General features: G+C 46.3%; 1 protein-coding gene across 2 annotated transcripts in view; it reads left to right on the top strand.

Annotated features, from left to right (window-relative positions):
• Positions 1-4,559: 4,559 nt before the first annotated feature.
• The window catches only part of UXS1 (UDP-glucuronate decarboxylase 1), a 78,863-nt gene continuing 59,638 nt past the window's right edge, over positions 4,560-23,784 (top strand). For both annotated transcript variants that reach the window (XM_004686194.1, XM_004686193.1), the window contains exon 1: positions 4,560-4,745. In XM_004686194.1, coding sequence (XP_004686251.1) covers positions 4,652-4,745 — 94 coding nt within the window. In that variant the 5' untranslated portion in view covers positions 4,560-4,651. The remainder of the gene's footprint in view (positions 4,746-23,784) is intronic.

Below are 23,784 nucleotides of genomic sequence, written 5' to 3'. Positions count from 1 at the left end.
GGGGGGGGAGGGGAGGGGCTGATTGAACCTGATTGGTTTAGTTATGCATCTAATCTACCCATTTTAATACCTAGTTCCCAAATACGAAAAGGAAAATTAACTCATGCAGGCTCATGCATTGGTGAGCTCCAAGGAGCTACAGCCAGAGCTGGCCTTAGTGAGACCAGAGGCCCCTAATACCACTTCAGTGGGGCTGGGTGTGTCCACAGAGTAGGGGTGGGGGTGGGGCTCTGCAGCAGCATTACAGAGAGCCCACTATGTTGCCTTAGGACTCCATGGTTATCTCTGCTGCCAGTGGCTGGCTCAGGCCGATGTTCCTCCCTTCAGCCCTGAGCCAACAATCTTCTGTTGCCTCCAATGCTGGAGCTTCTCTGGCACAGGGAAATCTTGCTTGTGCAGCAACAGTGGGTCTGCATGCCCTGGGCTGGCATGGCAGGGTAATCACAGCCATCCGCCATCACGTCCAACCTTTGCCAGTAGTCTGAGCCCCAGTGGGGCCACTGGTAGTGGCTTGGAAATTGCCCACCACCTGCTCCTACTTGCATTGGCCACATGTAGCTCTGAGGCCTGGCACCAGAGCCCTGAAGTGGGGTGAGGGATGGGCTCCAGCATTCAAATATGGCTAGCACTGGCCCAGCCATCACGCCCAGCTCACTGAAGTGAGCCTCTTCGTAGCTGTCTCCAGGCTGTGCTCTGGGCAGCTATCACTGCCAAGGCCAGAGCCAGGTTGGCCCCAGAGGAGGGACTGCTGCAGGGAGCCTGCCCTGGGAGGCTGGCAGCAGCTCCTTCAGCAGCTGCTGCTTTTGAAACTTACTCCCGACCAGTTGGACCAGCCTCTGGAGCACAGGGTGGGAAACCATCATCACTGCTCCTCCTCCAGTTGCTGCTAACTCATCCCCCACAACCCCACAACCCCTTGGGCCACAGAGTTTTGTTTTCAGTCGCCTGATAAAGCACAATGCTTTGCCATCTAAGCCAACAAAATAACTTACACTCTATTGGACCTTAAAGGCAGACAGATAAATAATGCCCACCCTACTCTTTTTTCTTATTTTGACATAAATATGTAGTAAGCACTGCAAATAAAACAATCAACTGTTATGCAATAGTGATAACTGTGGCAATTAGCATGTTGTTGGGCTACAATTGTATCATGTGATTGGCAGTGTTGTGGAACACTGTGGTGAGTGTATCATATATAATCTTTGTTGCAACTACTCAGCTCTGGCTGTGTAGTGCAAAAGCAGCCAATGAATGGGTATGTTTGTTTTCTTGTAAAACTTGATAACCATGGAAGTGTCAAGGTCATAGAATTATTGCATCACAAAATATTATTCTTTTCTTAATTTATTTTAAAACCACTTAAAATATAAAAACATTCATGATTTCTAGGCCATACAAAAGCAGGAGGTTGGCCAGCTATAGCTTTTTGATTCTCCCTGGTAATCCTAGAACTCCCTTGGACCATGATGGATCATGATTAACACCTTTAGGGAAAATCTTACCTAGCATGAGTGAGAACCAAAATTGGGGGGGTGGGGAGAGAGAGAAAGGGATGAAAAGAGAGAGCCTTATATAGGTCCTACCTAGTTCTAGTCCTGAAGGCTACAATTTCTATCTTCCTTCCTTGGCTTTTGTGAACTATTCTAGATCTTTATTTTTAGAGGATCAACAGGGCTGATTTTTGTAATTTGCAACTGTAAACATCCTAACAGTACAAATGAGTTTCTCAATGGCCAGTAGGCTTAGATTGGGTGAAAATGTTTGCTTCTCAAATGGCAAAAGAGACATCATTAGCAACATAAACTGAAGTGTTTATTTTAAACTGATGACAAGCTGATTAATGGGTGAGGGGCATGTTCCTGTTGACATTTTTTCTTACTGTCTCTACTAAGTCAACCTGTTTTTGCAGTGTCTACTATTTGTGACTGCTTATCCACTCATCTGTGGATGGATACTGGATAGTGTTACTTTGTTTTAATTTCACTTAGAAATCCACCTATGGGTATCTCTTTTCTAGTCTTTTCCAATGAAAGTCTTCCTCAAGAAAACCTTTGGGCCCTCCCTGGTTAAAGTGCAGCACTGCAAAGCTATCTGCAGCCACTGCAGTGCGGGTATGATCACTGGCCAGGGAGGTGACCCACATGGCTCAGGATACCTGCTCCCCTCATCAGTGAATTTCAGTAGATCTGCCTGTTCTGCTCTCAACCTTGTCTCTGGTGAATCCTCTCAACTGCCCCCACTGCACACCCAAACACATCTGCCCAGTTCTTATATCCATAAATAAATAAATCTTTAAAAAAAAAAAAAAGAAAAAGAAAACCCAGCATTCGGGATTAACTACTTTTGGTATGCAAGGGAGAAAGGCTTTGGCTTCTTTAAGATGCATTTCATCAATGTTTCACCTTGAACCTGTGTAGTAAAGTAGACTCACCTATTTTTAAAATGAACACACTGGAACAGGAATCTTCTGCTCTGTTCTCCCTTCCCATTTCATTTTTCATTATGCTAAAATGCTTTAGTGTTATCCCAGGCACATTTAAAAAGCTCCGTATTGCAGTCCTGAGTTCTGCATATAAACTTATAATGAAGGTTTTGTATCCTCACATGGTCTCTGCTTTTCTTTATATTGGTAATACAAAGCAATCACATGACTGCATGTGAAGTGTGACTGTAACGTAAATGACTTTTTCCCAAGTCTAAAATGTATGTTGTCCTTCAATATTATCACCTTCTCAAAATGTATCTATTTTACCTACTTCATTACTTTATTCCCAGAGTGTTTTCATGGCCAATTACCTCATCCCTTGTTTAATTTCATTTAGTCACATCCTTGCTGCTATCCTTGATGATGGCTCCAGACAGTAAAGTGGAAGTTGAGGACATGAAGAAGTAGACTATTTTAAGTTTTTTTTATTTTTGAAGATTTACTTATGTGTACAAGGCCATAGGTGTGGGGAGTGAGAAGATTCACCAGAGACAGAGTGGGAAGCCCAACAGGAGGATCTACTGAAATACACGGCTGAGGGGAGCAGCATGCACACAGAAGAGGTCTGCTGTGCTATGTGGGTCGCCCCCCTAGCTGGGGAAGGAACTGGTGCTGCAGTGACTGCTAGAGCTTCATAGTGCTGAAACTTAATCCCTTTGTTTAAGTTTCTCATTCATCAGCTTTTTGTCTGTTTGAAGGGCTTTACTAAGTGCTAATTGGTTATGCATGAGATAACCCAATCAGGACAAGTCTAATTAATATAGCTCCACTGCCCCAGACACATACAGAAATTCCCTTCCTTGCTCCCTTCTTTTTCTTCTTCCTGCCTATCTATACCCTATCTCCATTGCTGGGCCCTGACCTAGTTGGGCTGGTTGTACACTGCTTAAAGCCACGCTATCATACAAAACACAGGCTTATATGCTTACTATGACAAGTTCCTGTTAGATGTAAGTAAGGTGTATTGGAAAAGAGGAAACTTTTCTGCTTCCTACTAAGAAGCCATGTGGCCTAGCTGCAGTTCTGCTTCTGAATATCTCATGTATGTGCATGCTTTGCACTCACAGAGAATTTTCTCTTTACTATTGATGTCTAAAGTTATTGTTTTAAGCTTTCTTCTGTATTATAATGTATCATAAATTTTGAAAACGATGACAGTAACGGCTGACATCTACTCCCCAATTAACTGATGATGTCACTGGTGCCTTAAGACAGTGCTCCGAACAAAGACCTGGGAGACTCACTATTGCCAGTCTTCCATTTCTTTCGTAATTGTAATCTGGAATGCAGGGCTGGCCTGACTAGATATATACTTTATACATTACATGATATGGAGGCTTTGTTCACAATCTCTTCTGGTAATTTTTAGTTCTTAAAACTCAGCATAACATTGCTGAACTAGAGGGGAATTTGCAATAAAACCGGCAACCCAAAAGTCGCAAGTCCCCTGATCTTTGTCTCACCTTTCCAAACAAACTATACATTACCATTTTTACAGTAAACACCATTCCTGGAAGCAAGAGCCCTTCCTAACTCAGAGTTACAGGCAACCTCCATATCTCTACTGGAGGTAACATATAGCTGTTTTAACTCAAGAAGCATAAAAAAAAACAAAAAAACAAAAAATAGCTCTCAGAACTACGCAAATTTCTGGTGGAGACGATCAAATAACTATAAATACAACCAAATTTTGCACAATTGGTTCTTTTCATTGCATCATTTGAGTGTCCACTTATGCCACCTTTGGCAAAGCCTGGAAAATGACCGACCTCGGACCGCACTGAGGTCTAAGCACCTTTTCAGATTCCTACCCAGGCGGCTCCAATGGGCTGCAAGCCGGAAGCATCCCAGCATGCGCATGCGCAGAGCCTACCCCGCGACTCATCTCGGTCACATTCTTAGAAAACCTTAGTGAAAAAGACAGCAATTGCGCCTGCGGGGCGAGGCCGTGAAGGGGCGGAGCCTTGGGAAAGCGAGGGAGGAGGTGGAGGCGTAGTCGCGCGTGCGCAGTGCTCTGGCCAGCAGGAAACTCAGAGCGCGGGGGCGGAGCTGCGCGGAGGCCGGGGGCGGGGCTCTCCCCGGCCGCGGCTCTGCTACCGCCGCGCATTGTGCAGCAGGCGGGTCCCCGCGCGGCAGGGCCCTGGACCGGCGCGGCTCCTGGGGATGGTGAGCAAGGCGCTACTGCGCCTCGTGTCTGCCGTCAACCGCAGGAGGATGAAGCTGTTGCTGGGCATCGCGCTTCTAGCCTACGTTGCCTGTGAGTGCGCGCCTGCGATCGGCGGGGGAACCCATTCATTCCCGGGAGCCGCGGCAGCTGGGCCGGGGGCTGTAGGACTCTGTGCCCCCCGGTGGCCCTGCAGCTGGTCTCCCTCCCCGCCCCTGGAGGGACCTGCGCTTCCAACTCCCACCCTTTCCCGGGCTGCGAACCCTTTCTCGTTCCTTGCTGTTGTGGACAAAGCAGCCGGCCGACTTGTGCAGTCGACCGCTTAGGCCCCGGCGCGGAGACCGGGCGACCTGGCGGAGGGGCCCTTGCCCCGGTGCGCGGTGGCTGCGAGCCCGGCGCCGCGGAGGCGCAGCCGTCCTCGGCCGACCTCGGCTGCCGCGGCTCCAGTCCGCAGCCCCACGTCTCCCGCCCCTCCTCGTGGTACTGCTGTCCACGTCGCCCCAGAAGCCCGCAAAGATCCGGACCAGCGATTCCGGAGCGTGCCGCGCGGGGACACTCTGGGGACACCCGCGGCCGCGTCGCCGTGTTGGTTAAATAGGATAAAAATACTGTCGCCCTTGGCTGAGCCTCTGCTCCGACTGTGTGCGCCGTAGGAAAATTACTCAGCATTTAACTATTGGGGAGCTAAGTGTGCCGTTCCCAATCTGCCAGTGGCCGCACCCAGTGTGCGCGCGCGCGGGGTCCCCGGGGCGCGGCGTTGTCGGGCCCAGCGGGGAGGCGCGTTGGTGTGTGGGCTTCTCTCTGGCATTACTCACGACCTCTGCCTGAGACTGGGCAGGAGGGGTGTTTTGCAGGCAAGTGGCCGGCCGTGTTGGGAAATATATATATATAATTGCCGTCATTACACTCTTGCAAGTACCACGAGTACTCGACATCGCTCCCAGTGTAAACTCTGAATGCTTAGCTAGGAGAGACACACTGAAATGAAGCCACCTGCTAACTGGTTGTGTTACCACGAACTGATCCATAGGTGAGAGGGGACGCAAGAAAGTGATTTCAGCTGACCCTTAAGACAGGTGTGATTATGACCCAGTCTGTCTAGTACCTAGTGTAGCCCAGGTGCCGAAGGAGATGCCCTGGGAAATTCAAGCCCGGTTTCCTGTTTCGGGGCAAGGTTGCAGACCAGGGGTAGTTACTAGGTGTGAGTGGTTTACAAGACCTAGTCAACTGTAGATGAGATTACTCTTCAGAGAGCTGAGACCCAGGGTAAAGATCACCTAGAACTGCATGTTATTACTGATATTATTATTATGACAATAATTTAATTTACTGAATACATACGAGTCTCATTTAATTAATTAACAATGCTAGTAGATAGTATGATTATTCCTATTTTAGAGGTGAGGCAGTTAAGGCCAAGAAAAATCAGGAAAAATTGGATGGACAAACAGATGATAAGCTATAGAAAGATCTGAACACAGAGCTGCACATTTTGAGAGCTGCAGCAAGAACCAGGTCTCCCGCAGCAGGTTTATGTTGGTTATGGAGCCAGTTAGACAGGAGGGTTAGAATTAATAAGGTAAGACATCTAGGGAGCCATGAAAGTTTCTCACCTGTTATTAGAACAGAAAATCCTACATTGGCCTACTGTTGTTTCATGCCATGCTTGGTGCCAGGGGAGAAAAAGAAGTGCAGAACACATGGACATTCGTGTCATGGGGTCTCATGCAATGTGGAATATGTCAGAATCTCCTGCAGGGTTTTTAAATTGGTGATTGCTGCCTCCTACCTCAGATTTCTAATTCAGACAGATTGGCATCTGTTGGACAATTTGCATTTATAATCAACTCTCTGGGATGATGCTGTTGTGGCCTAGGGACCCCACTTTGAGAAGCACTGATCTAAGAGGTGAGATGCCGTGAATTGCACAGTCACCCAAATGAAGGTTAAATTACAAACCAGTAGGAAGGAAAGATGCATGTGAACTTCTGACAGGATTCATGAGTGCAATCAGGGGTGTTTGTTTTTGTGAGAAACAGAGACTTGAGTTTGGAATTGAAAGAGATGTGTAGGCATTACCCGGGTGGTCTAGGCAGGATGTATAGCAAAAAGAGTAGCATGTGTAGAAGTCCTGGGGCAGCCTAGAGCAGGGTGGGTCTGGGAATGCAAAGAATAGAGGTGTCCTTGGTGTGTAAAAACCAACCACAAGCTGCATGGGAAGAAGAGCCAGAGTGGGCAGGCCTGGGAGTCTTTGTTTTAGCTTGTGAAGTGGGTGATTTTCACTCTGAGGAGTTTAAAACTAGGATGGAAGCAAGGATGGTAAATCAGAGACTTTTTACAGGAAATAACATTACTGGGCTTCTGGTTGATAGTTCTGAGGACGCAGAAGATGTAAGTCAACAGTGAAACCTGTGTTTCTAGTCTCTTCTTTTCCTTATTAATAATCTTGCCACCACTCTGTCTTGGGCTCCCGCCCTGAGTCAAGATCTCATGCTGAAAAACTGCCCTTCCCTCTCCCAAATGACTTGAGATGCATTCCCCCTTCCTTTCAAGTTCTAATCTTGCTCATTCCACCTCCACCTCTACCTCCACTTTCTTGAAGTCTTTGCTTCTTGAGGTCCTGAGTCTCTTCTTGCTCCCACAGAAGTCTCCTGTGTCATGGGGGGTGGGAGGAGGGAGGTGAGCATAATGCCAACTTGTATTACACTTAAGTGCTTTTCCAGGAGTATGTAATAAATTTCTCAGTTCTTGAGGACAGGGATTGTGTCTGAAGTGTTTTTAGCCTTGGACCACCTAGATCAGTGTCATTAGCTTATGGGAAGAGCTCACAGGTCTGATTGAAAAATCGTGCCAAACTACTAGATGGCTCCCTAGGCAGAGACTCTGCTCAAATAATCTTTAGTGTTTTTTAATGTGCACACAGTTAAGAAAGTCAGATAGCCTCTGCAGAGTTTGTTGGGCAAAACAGCTCCCTTTGCTACTCCTACCCAGAGGCAAGTATTAACTTCTTTGAGCTCATTATTTTGGTATTTGTGCTGCAGAATTTTATGTTTCTTGATTTTCCAGTCGTAGCTACTGCCTGGAGATACTCTCCTCTTGGAAGATGGTTGCGTTCAAAGGCAGTAGCTACACGTCTTCTTTACCTTCCTACCTTGGCTCACCATCTTCCATGTATGTGGTATAATTTTGAGATAAGCATTTAGTTAAGTCATATATGCATGACTTAAACCTTGTTCATTACTTTTTGTTTTGTTCATTACTTTGTGTTTTCCTGGAATTAATAATTGGCTTGTTGTTTAATATTTCCTTTGTTTTATAGGTACCATTACTGATTCAACCCGAAATGCTTTGTAGGTTGTCTGCGTCTTACCCCCAAGATGTTTGAATGCATTAGTACCTCTGTGGTACCTTCCTGAAGAGGGACCAGAACCTTCGGATTAGTACATCCTCTCCACCCCTTGCCCCCACCTCTCCAGTCCCCACATTTCCAGGAGCTGTCAGCCACAGCTCTCCTGTTTCCTGACTTTCTCTTGGGATTTATTTCATTCCCAAGATTAGATGTGTATGGGAGGAGAATTGAGATTTTGCTTTTTCTCTCTGTGCATTTGCTAGGTTGATAATGTAGAATTTGAGAAAATAGTGCCTTCAGAATTTTTCAGGTATTGTTTTGATCTCCTTCTGATTTCTGATGTTGATGAAGAGGTTCAAGCCAGTCTGGGGGACTTATGTTTTCTTTCCAGAAATTGAAGGATTTTCATTTTGTGGTGCCATTTGTTTTTGCTCCTGGTCCTGACTCCTGGAGCTTGGTGACTTCAGGTGTCACTGTGCTATGGTGCTTTGTGAGGACACCTGTCTTTGCCTCTGGGCTTTTTTTTTTTTTTTTATATAAGAACTGGGGTGTATGCCAGAGTTGTGGGAGATGAGGGAGATGAGAGGATTCACCAGAGACAGTGGGAAACAGATCAGGCAGATCTACTGAGATAACGCTGCAGCAGCAGTAGCAGCTGCGGCAGTGGTGGGGGAAACAGGAGAGGGCTGCTGCACCCTGTGGGTCAGCTCCGCAGCTGGAGATCCAAGTCCTGTTGCAGCGGCTGCAGATAGCTTGATAGTGCTGATTTTAAACGCTGCACCACAAGGGAGGCCCCTCTTGGCTCTGTATTGAGGTAGAATTTAAGGTATTTTTCTCGTGTTTGATCACTAGTAGAGTTGAAGATGATGGTGCTCAGTGTGCAGAGCACACTTCCTCCCCTCTACATGAAAAACTGTGGTGCTTTGTGGGGACACCTGTCTTTGAAGAATTTGTCTTTGCTGTCTCAGACCCTGCATGTCTAGGAACTGCTTGTTGCTGCAGCTTAACTCAGGCTGCTCGCCAGAGCACAGGCTTATCCAGAGCTGGGGCTTTGGTGTCTTTGGACCTTCGGCGCCGGATGCTTTTGCTCCCTTGCAAGGCAGAAACTCTTCCTTTCCCATCTGGAATTTTCTTGCAGTATTCTTTCATTATTTTCCTCCATCCCACTTTCATTTCTCTTCCTGGAATATTCATGCTACTAGAGAATTGCCTGGTCTAGTCCTTTTATCTCCTATTTTATCCTCTTAAAGTTTGGTTCTATTTTTTAAAGATATCTTTATCTTTGTAATCTAAATCTTCTGGTCATCTTTGTAAAAATTTTTTTTTATCATTTTTCATTTAGAAGAGTTCTCTGAACTTTAAAAAACTGAAAAAATGTGTTCTTTATTTCATGGTTGTATTCTATTCATAGTAGTTTATTTTTTCAGCTTTCTTCTCACGCAAGAGCCTCTTTCCTCCAAGCTGCTGTCTCCTTTCTTGCTCAGGTTGAAGGCTGCCCTTGGCTTGGGGAGACACAGTGCTCGCTGAGCTGCCAGCTGACCATTAAGCTCCATCAAACAGGTAGAGCCTGGACTTCAGGTTTTTTTTAAAAAGATTGATTTATTCATGCATACAAGAACTAGGGTACAGGCCAGAGGTGCAGGGGCCGTGAGAAGATTCACCAGAGACAGCGGGTGGCATAACAGGCAGATCTACTGAAAGACATTGCTGAGGCGAGCAGCCTGCAGGTTAGGGACAGGTCTGCCACACCATGTGGGTCAGCTCCCTGGCTGGGGATGGAACTCCTGCTGCAGTGGCTTTGGATCCCTTCACAGTGCTGTGCTTTAACCTCTGCGCCACCAGGGAGCCCCTGGACTTCAGTTTGTAGGTCTGTCACCATCTGTGAACCTGGCTGTGTGACAAGCCTCCCCCAGACCCTGTGATGAGCCTCCCCAAGACCCTGGTTGGATGGGGAAGCTCAGCGACTGCATTCTGGGCCCCATGGGGAGAGAGCTGTGAGCCTGGGCAGCACCTCTGCTTTCCAGTTAGACTTGGGGCTTCCCATCTGACATCCCCTGTCCACCCTCTCCAGGGATCCACCTGCCGGTCTCCTGCCAGGGTACAGAGTAGATCTGGCAGTTGTACTGCAGTTTGGGAAAATTTTGAAAATAAACCTCTTTCTTTCTTGCCTTTCACCACATTTCCTGATGGACCAGGCATAACCATCTTAGCCCTTCCTGGGTACAACTTGGCTGTTCTCTCTGCGCATCTCAGGTTTCTTGTTCTTCTAACTCCTTCACTCTCATCCGTCCTCTTTTCACCTTCCAACTATATACATATATATATATATATATAATTTTTTTAAAGACTTATTTATTTAAATATACAGAACTGGGGGATAAGCCAGAGGTGCTGGAAGTGAGAGGATTCACCAGAGACAGCAGGGAGGGGAACAGATTGAAATACATTGCTGAGAAGAGCTGCGGATGGGTCAGGAGAGGTCTGCTGCTCCATGTGGGTCACCTCCCTGGGCTTGGATGGAACTTGTGCTGCAGTGGCTGTGATAGCTTCATAGTGCTGCGCTTTAACCCTTTGCACCATCAGGGAGGGTCCAGCAATGTTTTGTACCCCTTTCCTTCCCTCTCCACTGGGGTTTATACTTTAAACAACAAGTATGAAAAAAAACTTACTGTCTTGCATATTAGTGGCATTTAGGAGCCATTATCTTTTTACCTTCAGCTCTTGAAAACTACAGTTCTGCAGGTAGTAACAGTTAATCTTTGGTGTGTTGTGTGGGTGTTGCTGGGTGACCTTGGGATATGTGATAACCTTGCACTTAGAGCCAGTTAGCACTCCATCACCAGCATTTGACATCAACATTCATTCAGTAAGCATTTCTGACTTGCTGTTGCCATGGAGGAGAGACCATGAGCTGGGCACCATTCGGATGCCTGCAGACTCCATGAAGAAGAGGTTGGGAAAACCAGACAAGGTGAAGTGCAGTTGTGCTTCTAGAGTCATCTGAGCAAAGACTCAGCTAGGGCTTGTTGATGCAAGTTCCCGGGAGCCTCAGATCTACTGCACAGGTTCATTTTCAGTGAATTGAACCTGTTTGTGTTCAATTTCAGGATTGACATTTTTTTCCCCATTGTTTTCAGTAGGAAGACATTTACATGATCCAAAAGTCAAAGTGTGTAAGAGTTGTATTCAGACATCCCTTGTTGCACTCTGTAACGCTGTTTTAGCTGTCCTGCTTTTCACAGATCATGGCATTGGTCTGTGTGATGCATGTATCTCCTGGGAGATATTGACGGTTCAGTTCCTGACCATCTTAGGAATGCGTCAATATCACTATAAAGCAGTCACAGGAACTTTTTGGTTTTAGTGAAAGGTGGTTTGCTAAGTGTGTTGAATCAAAAACAGTATGCAAGCTTTAATTTGTAAATGCTTTTTTTAAAAAAAGATTTATTTACTTATGCATATAAAAGCTGGGGTGTAGGCCAGAGGTGCAGGGGCTAAGAGGATTTACCAGAGACAGCCTTCTGAAATACACTGCAGAGGGTGAGACCCAGAGAGGTCTGTTGCGCTATGTGGGTCAGTTCCCTGGCTTGGGATTGAACTCCTGCTGCATGGCTACAGATTGCTTCATAGTGCTGCAACTTACTCCTTTGCGCTACCAGGGAGGCCCTAAAAATGCTTTATTGCTTAAAAATGCTAGCTGCCATCTGAGCCTTCAGTGAGTCCAACCTCTCTGCGGGTAGCATTGCTGGCTGCTTACCGATGGGGGAGGGGAACAGATGCTGAAGGGTGGGCTGCTGGTGCATTTTCTTAAACCAAGACAACATGAAGTGACTGCATTGATTGCCTCTTCCATTCCTTGACCAGTGAGAACAACTATAAGGTTATTAGTTGACCTCCTTTCAGTATGGTTATATCCGTGATGGTGGGGGGGGTCGTCCAGGGAGAGGGGTGGGCAGAGGCCATGGGCAAGTAGAGCACACAGTTGCAGTCATGCATGCACAGTGCTAAAGGATTTCAGTCATGTCAGAGATCCCTGGATACAGGGCATCATAACAGAGACTGAGAGAATCTCCAGCGCATGGCAAAGATGTGAAGGAGCCACATGCTGGGGGCAATATGACACTGTGGCAGCAACAAAGGATTTAGAAAACCCTTGATGTAGGGTTGCCACAGACCTTCAATTTGTGAAACAGCACACTGTGAATTTTAACAAAGTGAAGTGCATTAAACAGGGTATGCTAGACCCCATGTACATACTATTTGTTTTACCCCAGAGTTAGGATATCACATAGACTATTTTGCCTCTCTTATTTCCTGCTGAATGACTCCTGGGAAGTGCTCTGCGTGTGTGTAGAGATCACCTTTGTTCAGTTTTACAGCTGCTAAGTGCTCTGCAGTTTATCTGACTACTCTTCTATGGAATGCATTGAAGTTATTTCAGATATTTTGCTATTATAAATACTGGTGCAGTGAGTAAATGCGTGTTCATGCTCCCATCAGGATGCAGAACAGCTGTTTCCTGTCAGCCTCCTCATCAGGGTATTGACAAATGTTTGCAGTTTCACCAATGTGAAGAAATGCATTGCTGTATTTCAACTTGTATTTCTCTTACTACTGTTGATATTAAGCATATCTTCCATGTAATGTATCTTTTTCTGGGAACACTCCATATTTTTGCTGACTTTTCTATTGAATTTTTGTTTTTTTCTCATTAAAAAAAGATTTAGATTTATTAATTTATTCATATAAGAACTGGAGTGTAGGCCAGAGGTATGGGGAGTGAGAAGAGTCACCGAGATAGAGTGGGGAGCAGAACAGGCAGATCTGTTGAAATGCACTGCTGAGGGAAGCTGGGTACAAGACAGGAGAGGTCTGCTTGTACCCTGAGTGTCAGCTCCCTGGCTGGGGGGATTGAACTCTGGCCTCACTGGCTGTGGATAGCTTGTTAGTGCTGAGACTTTTTTTTTTTTTTTAAAGATTTATTTATTTGTGCATACAGAACTGGGGTACAGGCCAGAGGCTCAGGGGCGGCGAGAGGCTTCACCAGAGACAGAGTGGGGAGCAGAACAGGCAGATGGACAAAGTACACTGCTGAGGGGAGCAGCGGGCGGGCAGTCTGCCACGCCATGTGGTCACCTCCGGGGCAGGCGGGAATCGAACTCATGAGGAAGTGGCTTTTTAGCTTCTCAGTGCTGTGCTTTAACCCGCTGCGCCACCAGGGAGGGCCAGTGCTGAGACTTTTTAACTCCTGTGTCACCAGGGAGGCCCCATTACCTCTCGTTTTTAAATAACTCTTTACGTATTGAGGATATTAACTGTCCTTTGTGAAGCGAGTTGCCACTATTTTCTTACACCTGCTGAGGTATAATGCAAAAATATATTCATCTTTGTTCTCTGCTCCCAGCATGGAGCTTTCAAAAGCATTGGAATTTCCTTATAGATGTGTCTTTGTTATTCATAAGAACATTTTTAACCACACTGATGTTTTCCCCATGAAACGATTTAGGATGGGCTGGTCACTAGAAAGATCAACCCCAAACTAGAAGATTGTCACTTTCCACTCCGCCTAGCCTACCACATTCCAGGAGCATTCAGTTTAAAAACGTTCTTATGAATAACAAAGACACGGACCTATCACTCAGGAACCGTTCAGCAGGAAATAAAAGAGACAAGATAGTCTATATGATAGTCCTGGGACTGAGTATTAGGAAAGCTGTGGAGCAGTGAGGTTTGCTAATCACCTGGTGGGTGCTTGGGAGTCCCAGGTCCTCCCCCCACCTGCATTTCTCTTATTTGCATCTCTGTGAGAGATTTTAGCAAATTAGCAAATGGAAGGAGGGGGTTATAGGAACCACATAAGTATAGCTAGTCAGCACTATAGATGGCCTCTGGAACTTGAGATTGGCCTCAGAAGTGGGTAGTCTTTTGGGACTGAGCCCTTAACTTGTGGGGTTTGATGCTAGGTGGTGTCAGAATTAATTGAGGTGTTGGACACCTGATTAGTGTCCTGAAGTGGTAGTGTTTGTGGCAAAACCCACACATTTGGTGTCAAAGACGTTTTGAGGGTAGAAACCGATATTAGACTTTTGATTTTTTTTTCTCCCAACAGTTTTCTTTAGCCCCCATGAAGTTCTTTTTTAAAAAATTTATTTATGCATTCAGAACGGGGGTACAGGCCAGAGGTGCAGGAAGTGAGAGGATTCACCAGAGACAGCGTGGGGAGCAGAACAGGCAGATGTACTGAAATACACTGCTGAGGGTGTTACAGGGTAGCCCAGAGTGGAGTGGGCCGCCTGTCTGTGGGGCCTCACCCGCGTGCTCACAATTCAGTTAAACTGCAGTGACACACAAAAGGGTCAATAACAGGTTTATTTACAAAAGGGGAAAGGCACAGGAAACAACCCAGGGAAAGAGAGTGGAATTCAAAGTAACTGGAATACCTTAGGGCTAGGCTGACTGAACACACAGAGTCAGGAGGTCAGGAGAGCTGCTTCCCGTGCGAGAGAACATGAGATGCAATCACGCCCTGTTTATCCCCCAAATGCCCCAGAATTCCTGCTAGCCTCGCCCTTGGGTCCTCGCAGTTCTCTCCCTGGTACTGCTGGGAGTTGTAGTTTCCAGTCACTGGAGTGGTGTGTAGGGTCCAGAAAGCTGGAGTAGGGGGTGGAGTCCATAAGACTCTGCAGAGTTCCTTTATGACATCCTTCCCCTTAACAAGGGGAGAGGCAGTCAGTTCAGCAGAGGTCTGCTGCAACATGTGGGTCACCTCCCTACCTGGGGTGGAACTTGTTGCACCACTAGGGAGGGAATTAAAAGCAGAGGGCCAGACAGGAGAGGTCTGCTGCACCATGTGTGGGTCAGCTTCCAGCTCCCTGGTGGGAGGTGAGGGGTGGACCTCAGGCTGGATAGTGCTGAGACTTAACCCCCTAGGCTACCAGGGAGCCCCACAGTAAACACAGGTTTATTAAGAGCTTTTGATGAACATAGCCTAAGTTCATTCAAACGTTAAGGTGGGACCACATACTATCAATCAGCTTTTCATTTTGGCTCAGCTTGTCTTGGCAGAATATTGCACTCTGCCTAGCGTATCCTTGTGTGCCTATCTTTAGCAAATCTGCTGGATTTTAACCATGGTGGTGATATTGTAGAAGCTCCCAAACCATGAGCAGCTCTGTGTTTGGTAGGGGCTGGGGAGGAAAGAAAGGGCACCATGCCTAGTCTGGTAGTCTGGGACATACAAAGATGGCATCAGCCACCCACGGAAATACCGTGTGGTTAATCATCTGTTCTTTGAATGGAACCTCTTGTTTCGAACTGAGAGTTCTGCCCCAGTGATGCCTGAAGAAGTGTTGGACATTGATGCCACTGGAGAACAACAATGTTTTCCTAGCCCCAGGAGGACAGGGTGTACGTGAGTCAGAGAAGGAGGTGACAGCAAACTCTGGGGGACATGACATTGATGAAGGCACAGCAGAGATGGGCCACTGTGGTGGGTGCCTCGCTTATGGTTGAGTGTCATGAAAAGGATGGCTTGAGATGAGACGTTAGAATGGGATTTATCCCATTAGGGTGAAATTCTGTATCCCTGTTCTCAAATGGCTGACTTTTTGACAATAAAGTGCATGTTAATAGATTCAATTTCCACAGTGTCAGGCAGCCCGCTCTGTCTTTTGGGGAGATTTACTGAAGGTGAAGAGTTCCCGTGGACAGATGTTAAATAGGGGAAGTGTTTGCAGGTTCTGCACGTGTGGTGCCCACATTAATGCCTAGGATGTTGTTTAGGAGGGATGCTGGCTTAGAGAATGGGGTCCTTGGGTTACCTCAGAGAAGTTTCCCCAGAGTTCCCCTTTCAGTGGCACAGGGCCAGTTTCCCCACAAGGTAAATAAAGACTTTTGGTTATACTCAAAAGGGTAGGTTTATTTACAAGAAGGTGTCTGTGGGGGGTGGAGGGGGAGGAAGAGGACAATTGCACAGCCATAGAGGGCCCGTTCAGAAATTGTTGGAATGTAGTGTTCTCTTTGGGAGGGGTTCATCCCTGTGGAATTGTTATCTATTGTTAAATTAATTACTTGGAAGGTTTGATTTGTAAGGACCTGAGACTACAATTGCCCCCTCAATTCCATATGTTATGTTAAGGACTGGCTACTCCTTACTGTGGCCCCCCCATTTCCGTGAGACTTTCCATAGCAGTCTGATACTCACTACTGCAGCTGGGGCTAAGGATTTCCGTTTCTGTAGCTGGCTTAACAGCTAGCTGGATCATTTCTACCCCCAAATCCAGTTTCTGGTCTCATGGTGCCTGGGTCCTCAAAGTTCTTCTCTTAGCCGCCATACTCTTTACGTTTTTTATTTTTGCTTTAACGTCTATGAACGTGTTAGGTGTTAGGACCTGAAGGATAGATGTGGGGATGAATGATAACGTGGTTGGCTCTGTTCTTAAATGGTTCATTTCATCTCTTGCCCTATTTCAGTTCACGCTATAACTGACGGCAAATCCTTTAGCCTTTAAGGTGAAATGGTAGTTGTGTGTCTCTTACCTTGTAGGCAATACTACTTCTTAAACTGTATTATTACGAGGAGTTAAACAATTTTTTAAAAGAGCCAATAGTTTCAAATTGATGAGCAGCCTGAGAATAAAAACTACCTCCAGTTGTGGGGGGTCAGGATTAACCTGGGGTGAGCAGCTGTTCCCGCAGGAGGGATGGACATAGGGTAAATGGGGACTTTTCCTTAAAACTGCCCCTTCATTTAGAAGAACAAGGAGTCAATTTCAAGTTAATCTACCAGTTTCTTTGGCTTTTTGTCTAAGATTTTTCAAGCTGCTCTACCAAAATAAAGTGATGAAAAACAACAGCAGAAAACACTTGAACTTCTTCAGAGAAGAAGTCCTGTTCACAAGATTACCTTAGAAAATGAAAACATCATGTTAGGGAGGTGAAGGCTGGGAATTTTATTCTTAGTATCTTTGAACATGTTTATAGTATTTTCAGAAATTGAAAACAAAACATGCTGGCTCCAAGTTACAACTCCGTCAACATATAGAGTGTAGGTGACCTGGCTTTCATCTATTTTTAAAGACCAGGGCTGTGTTTAGAGACAGCTGTGTTATGTCAGCAACAGAAGTTGGAAAGTGCCAGAAGGCTCAGTTGCAATCAAGTGAATGAATCACTTTAATCTGATACTTAAGGGGCCAGTGATGGTTCTTGTGGAAGTGGTCATTATCTAAATGTTAAAGGGTCCTTATACACAGGGTTCTCAAAATCTAATAGCCATATACGATCTTAGTCCTTTATTCCTCTGAGTTTCCTTTAATGTTCTATAGAATCTACTTTAATTTCTGGTTTGTTTAATTCCTCTTACTCCCACTGTATCTTCATTACTTCAAAGGCAAAATTTCTGATTTTTTTTTAAAAAAAGATTTATTTACTTATGCATACAGAACTGGGGTACAGGCCAGAGGTGCAGGGACAGTGAGAGGACTCCCCAGAGACAGAGTGGGGAGCAGAACAGGCAGATTGTCGAAAAACACTGCTGAGGGGAGCAGCTGGTAGGCCAGAAGAGGTCTGTGCCATGTGGATCACCTCCGGGGCAGGTGGGGATCGAACTCATGTGGAATCTCCTAGCTTCTTGGTTCTGTGCTTTAACCTGCTGGGCCACCCCATAGTGCTGCTTTTTAGCCTGTTGTGCTACCAGGGAGGGCTCCAGCATATGTATTACTAACAAGATGACTTTTCAGCAACAAGCCACAAAATTAACCCCAAAGCAGTAAGTATTCCTTTAAAAAATTTCTTTTGCCTTTTGTACTAATCCTAATATGTACACATTTTTACTCATCCTGTTCTTAATCCTCCTGTTCTAAAAAAGAAGTTAATGTACTTTGACATGTTATGTGGCATCTTTGTATGCTGGCATGCTGGGTTAGGATGTTGCTCCCTCCTTTTAGAAGTTGTGGTAAACAGTCTCAATTCACTCTTTCTTCCCAGGGAGCGGGTTTTTTTTTTTTTTTTTTTTTTTTTGTTTAACCCTCTTCCCCATCTTGAGCCGTGGGCATTCTAAAGATAGATTCATCAGCCCTTATGATCAAACTTCATGGGTGGTGCTCTCTGGAAGCTAGCTGAAAAGGAAGTGTTTGCACACTCTTGGCTTGTCAAGTTTCCAGCAGATTCATCACTGACTTGGCACCGATGCTTTATTGAGTGCTTGCCCATGCTGGGGGCTGGAGGTGTGCTGCCTCTCTAGTGGGTTTCCCCTGGAAGCAGGGTCCCCAGAAAGTGAGGTCTGGGATGCCACTGGCACTTTGCTGGTAGCAGTGATGGTGAAATCAAATTGGGCCTGCAGTCTCCTTGAAGAGGCTCATGCTGGGAGGGGCTGGGAATAGTTCCCTGCTTTGCTGCTCTTTCTCTCTCTCTCTCTCTTTATTTTTTTCAAAGATTTATTTATGTATGCATACAAGAACTGGGGTACAGGCCAGAGGTGTGGTGGTGAGAGGATTCACCAGAGACAGAGTGGGGAGCAGAACAGGCAGATCTACTGAAATACACTGCTGAAGGGAGCAGCCGGTGGGTCAGGAGAGGTCTGCTGAGCCATGTAGGTCACCTCCCTGGTGAGGGCTTGAACTGCTGCAGTGGCTGGTGATAGCTTCACAGTGCGGTGATTTCACCCATTGCACCACAGAGCCCCTGCTGCTCTTTTTCTTTGAAAACTAAGGGAGTGATTCTATTTGGTACCCTTTCATTTCTTATTTTGAGAGAGAATATCCTATTTCCCTAGGTTGGTGCTTCATCTCTTGAAGTGGAGAAAAGGCATAGGAATAATGAATAATTTTTAGTGCACTCCAGATTCCAGACATCTGTTGGTATTGGTAAAGTTGCAGGGCAGGGAGGTGGAAACCAAAAACAGTTCCTATCTTATCCTTTGTATTTTTCTCTGGGAATCTGAAGAATCAAAGAGCATACTTGCTTCTGGACATGAAACTAGGGTGTTCACATGGTCACTCACTTGCTGTTTCTGATTATTTTGCAAGACCAGCAGGGTGGGTTTGCCACAGTGGGACAGAAATATCCTACCCATTTTACACAAGGAAAAAGAAATCTTTTCGTTTCATAATTAGTCAAATTTCCAAGTGTAGTCCCAGAAGAGTGTTCATGGACCTTGGGGAGGTTGGAAGAAAGGGGTGCTTGGTCTTTGCAGTTCTGGTTCCAAATTTCAGTTACACAGTGATTTAACAGAAAACAGTCAGTCAGACTCAACCAGTTTGCGTTTTCTACATTTGTTCCTCAATCTCATAAATACCATCCAAAGCCTTACCCTCCAGGATAGTGATTTGAAGGCTTTGCCTCCAATCTTCTGCCAGGTGACCTTGAATTAAACTGGTTCTATTCTTAAAAGTTGGTTGCGGACCTTCCCTGGTGGCAAAACGAGTTAAAGCACAGTATTGTTAGGCTAGCGGAAGCTGCTTCAGCATCGGTTTGATCCCCCACCAGGGAGCTGACCCACATGGCACAGCAGACCTCTCCCGACCCACCTGCAGCTCCCCTCAGCAGTGTACTTCACCAGTCTGCGTAGTCTGCTTCCCATCTTTGCCTCTGATGAATCCTGTCACCACCCCTGCACCTTTGGCCTGTACCCCAGTTCTGTATGCATAAATAAATAAATCTTAAAAAAAAAAAAAAGCTGGTGGCAAGGGTGTTGGCTTCTGTGCCATCAGGTTTGACTACAGAGATGAATGGTTCTGGCACTTTGTTTTCTATCTCTTTTTACCTGCTTCTCCAGATTTGCGGCTGTTGTCTAACATTTCAGATTGTATCATTCTTTTAATTACTTATTAAATAATTATTGAATAGTAATTATTAAATAGTAATACTATGCACTAGAATCATATGATTATATTTGAGTAAACACATTTATAAATTTATTCCTGCTGTGAAAAAACTGAAGTGGTTTTTCTCCCCAGGAGGAGAGAGCCTAACAGCAGCATCATCCTAGGCATTGCTCTATCCCTAGAGCAAATGTAAGAGTTTATGTTCCACAGGCCCGGTCCTGAGCAAACCAGCTCCATCCAAACCCGCTTTCAGTTGGAGGTGAGGCCATTGTTGCTCACACACTGGTTATTTCATAATCAGGAAGCACAAATATGACATCAGAAGCCCCCAGGCGGTCAGTGGGCTCAGTAGCTGGTGAGGGCTGGCTGTGTTCAGCCCTGCTCTGCCTGCTTTCTAGGTGGAGGAGAGGGATGGAGTGGGGAGCATAGGGTGAGAGCATCCTGTGGGGCTGGCATTGGTGTTGGGGAGGAGGAGCCTTTTGGAACCCCCACATGGGTGTTGTGGAAGGTAATTGTGGAACTTCTGTAAATACATGCATACTTGTACATCATTTGAATTTACCAGCTTTGTAATGTTATAATGAACATAATACAGTGGCACATATCCCTTTGTGCTGTATGTGCTCAAAAATCTTTTTTTAAAGATTTATTTATTTATGCATACAGAACTGGGGTATAGGCCAGAGGCTCAGGGGTGGTGAGAGGATTCATCAGAGACAGAGTGGGGAGCAGAACAGGCAGATCGACGAGGTACATTGCTGAGGGGAGCAGCGGGCGGGTCAGGAGAGGTCTGCCGCGCCATGTGGATCACCTCTGGGGTGGGGATAGAACTCGTGCTGCAAGGGCTTTAGCTTCTCAGTGCTGTGCTTTAACTCCCTGTGCCACCAGGGAGGGCCCTGTGCTCAGTTTTTTTAATGAGTAGAATGGGCAATCAGAATAATTTGGAGAACTTGTTTATTTTTATTTATGCATATAAGAACTGGGGTACAGGCCAGAGGTGTGGGGTGAGAGGATTCACCAGAGACAGAGTGGGGAGCAGAACGGGCAGATTGACTGAAAGGAGCAGTAGGTGGGACAGGACAGGTCTGCTGTGCCATGTGGGTCAGCTCCTTGACTGTGGATCAAACTCGTGCTGCAATGGCTGCCGAAAGCTTCATAGTGCTGAGATTTTAATCCCTGTGCCAGTAGGGAGCTCCAGAACTTGAATATCTTGAGCAGGAAAATGACAAGGACAATAGCTCTTAGCATGGTCACCTGATGAGAAGAGAGCTTTATGGAGGTGGCAGGAGGTGAGATCTGTTTATACATATGCAGAGCCTGGAGGAACAGGCTCAGGGCACAGGGGTGTGGAACACAGACTGAAGGGGCAAAATGAAGGAAAATCTGAGGGGAGGAAGGGAGAGCAGCTAGCTGGTGAGGGGACATCTAGAGTTGTGTCTGCAGTGTCGTGTAGTTGTGTCTGTAGTGCAGTTTTGGGAGAGGGAGAGTTATTGGGTGTTGTTGACTCCCTGTCTTAAGAGAACACGGAGTGCGGTAGGACTAAAGGGACTGTGTCTGCCACAGGAGCTCTCAGAGTGCAGGTGAGTGGCTGCACCTGGAGCACTTGTTAAACACACCCCACTCCAGTTTCTGGGAGGGGTGAGGGGACGGTGGTCTGGAGCGGCCAGAGAATCTTCGTGTCCAACAAGTTTCTGGGTCCCACTGCTCCGGGGATGCACGCTGTGTCCCTCTGGTCTCAGGGGGCCCCTCTCACCTCCACCTGCAGAGGACCCCCGGGGAAGGGAGTTGCCGTCATCCAGGCATATAAAACAATGGTAGGTTTTCTTGAGCTCAGACTTGACTATAAATGGTTTTGGATTTCTGGCTTTTCAAATTTACCAGTTTAGATTTTAATAGGTCACCTTGTACTTTGCTGCAGAAAGACCCAAAGCAGTGTTCTCACAGACCTAAAAAAATGTACTATCAGCTTTCTTCTTTCAAGCTGTAAAAGTTAAGATAATATGAAGGCGTGGGCAGACCTGGGAAGAAGCACAATGCGGGTATATGCAGTATCAAACACAGCTTTTACTTCCTTTTTTCCCCTCTCAGTTGCCCTTCACACTTAATATTGACATTTTTGAGGAGTAGAAACAATTTTTATCTTTTAAAGGTTTCTTGCACTATTTAACCACTTTTTCCCCTTAAAGCAGTATCTTGGGACAAACATTTTTCCCATGGGAATGTCGGTATGATTTTATTAGGTAAGCCTGTGGGAAGGGGTGAGTCACGAAAAGTGTTTCACAGTCGAGCTCAGAGCTCAGACCTTACCAACTGGGCCACTGTCTTGCCTGCTTTGGGGCGCCCCCGCCCTCTGGACCCCTACTGTGAGAAGGGCCTGGGCCAGCTGGGGATTGCTGGGAAGGCCAAGAAGCATCCCAGATAGGGATTCAACCTGTGGACTCCTTTAGGACAAAAGCAGGCCTGGTGGACTGGAGAGGATTCAGAATTTGGGGCCAGGCCTCTTCTGATTAGGGTCCCCATGCAGTTACTGCTACTTGTGGCATCAAGCTGACTGATCTACTGGCACCTAAGCTCATTAGTGGGACCCTCCCTACATGAGGGAAGCTCCCTCATTGCTGCAGTTTCTTTATTTGAGAATTGGAAACAGTAATACTTTCTAATTTGAACCTACTGATTAGTCTAACAGCTTTTAGCGCTTATTACAAGAAGAATATTTTCCCTTCTCTGTTTTGGGGGTGGGGGGTATTCAGTTAATGCTACCGAAAGTTCACCAAGGAGAGTCAAATTTGGCTTTTTGCCAGCACTAGAGTTTGTGGGTTTGGAGGTGAGGAAGGGTGCCTCTTCACAAGGCACGTTTTGCATGTGGATGGAGGCAGGCGGTGAGTTGGGGTAGGATTTCCTAAGACTTCAGCCTTGGCCCAGGCTCTGCAAAGCTGTGCCTCTGACATGAGAGGGGTTCATGTGCACTTAGTAGGGCGTGCATTGGATGGGGAGGCGTTTTGCCCTGCATTCTAGGGTCGATTTGAGGACTGTAGTACAATCAACCTAACCACAGTACTTTAAAGGTGGGGTCATGGCTGTTTGTGTTTTGGTTCTGGTTGTTTTGCTGCTAAGCCAACTCCTTCAAAGCTTAATGTTATAAAACAACCACTTTATTATGCTTACAGGTTCTCAGAGTCAGGAATTGGAAACGGGGCGTAACTATCCGGCTAACTATCTGGTTAAGTCCGAGGTGCTTCAGCTGGGACCAGTCAGGCTTGGGGGTTGGAATGCAGCTCGCGGTGCTTCTTCACTAACAAGTGTGGCCCCAGTGAAGGACCACAGGCTACTAGGGCACCTGCGGGGGTCCCATCGCACCAACTGATGATCAGATTTCGCCCACAGCCAGGTGGAAATACTCACTGTGACCTGCTCCCAGAGCGAGTCCTGTTGTGTTGCTTCTGCGCTGCCCCGAGGTGGAGACAGTCACAAGTCCTCTGGACTCCCGGGGAGGACATAAGACCCTGGCTTCCGAGGGGAGGCTTGTCAAAGAACTTTTGGGCAGGTATGAAAAGGGTCACCATGAAGGGCTTCCCTTGGTGTAAAATACGCCAGGAAATTGCCCAGCTTTGCAGTGAGCAATTGCAAACATACTGAGTCACAGCTTCACAAGGTGTTTTGTTGCAGTCGCCACGCTCAGAAAACTTGGAGAGGAACAGTAAACAGTCACAGTAGAATGTGCAGCAACATCATACTTCAGTGTTGCTGGCACTTTTCTCTGCAAATAATACTCATTTAAAAGAGCTCTAGGAGCCCTGTGTTTGGACAGGCTTTCTATTCTGAATACTTCTCTAAATTCAAGCATTCTTGACCTGAGCTAGTAGAAGACTGGAATCTCTATTCTCTCTCCTGAAATGGGAAGTCCCTTCCACATTAAATAACCCTTGCCTCTCCCATAAAGTTTTCTTGAAGTTAAGGTCTC

The sequence above is a fragment of the Condylura cristata genome, unplaced genomic scaffold, assembly GCF_000260355.1.
Source record: "Condylura cristata isolate star-nosed mole 26May11 unplaced genomic scaffold, ConCri1.0 scaffold00020, whole genome shotgun sequence".
Taxonomy (NCBI): Eukaryota; Metazoa; Chordata; class Mammalia; order Eulipotyphla; family Talpidae; genus Condylura; species Condylura cristata.
Note: the sequence above shows the minus strand (reverse complement) of the source record. Positions and strands in the feature narration are given on the sequence as shown.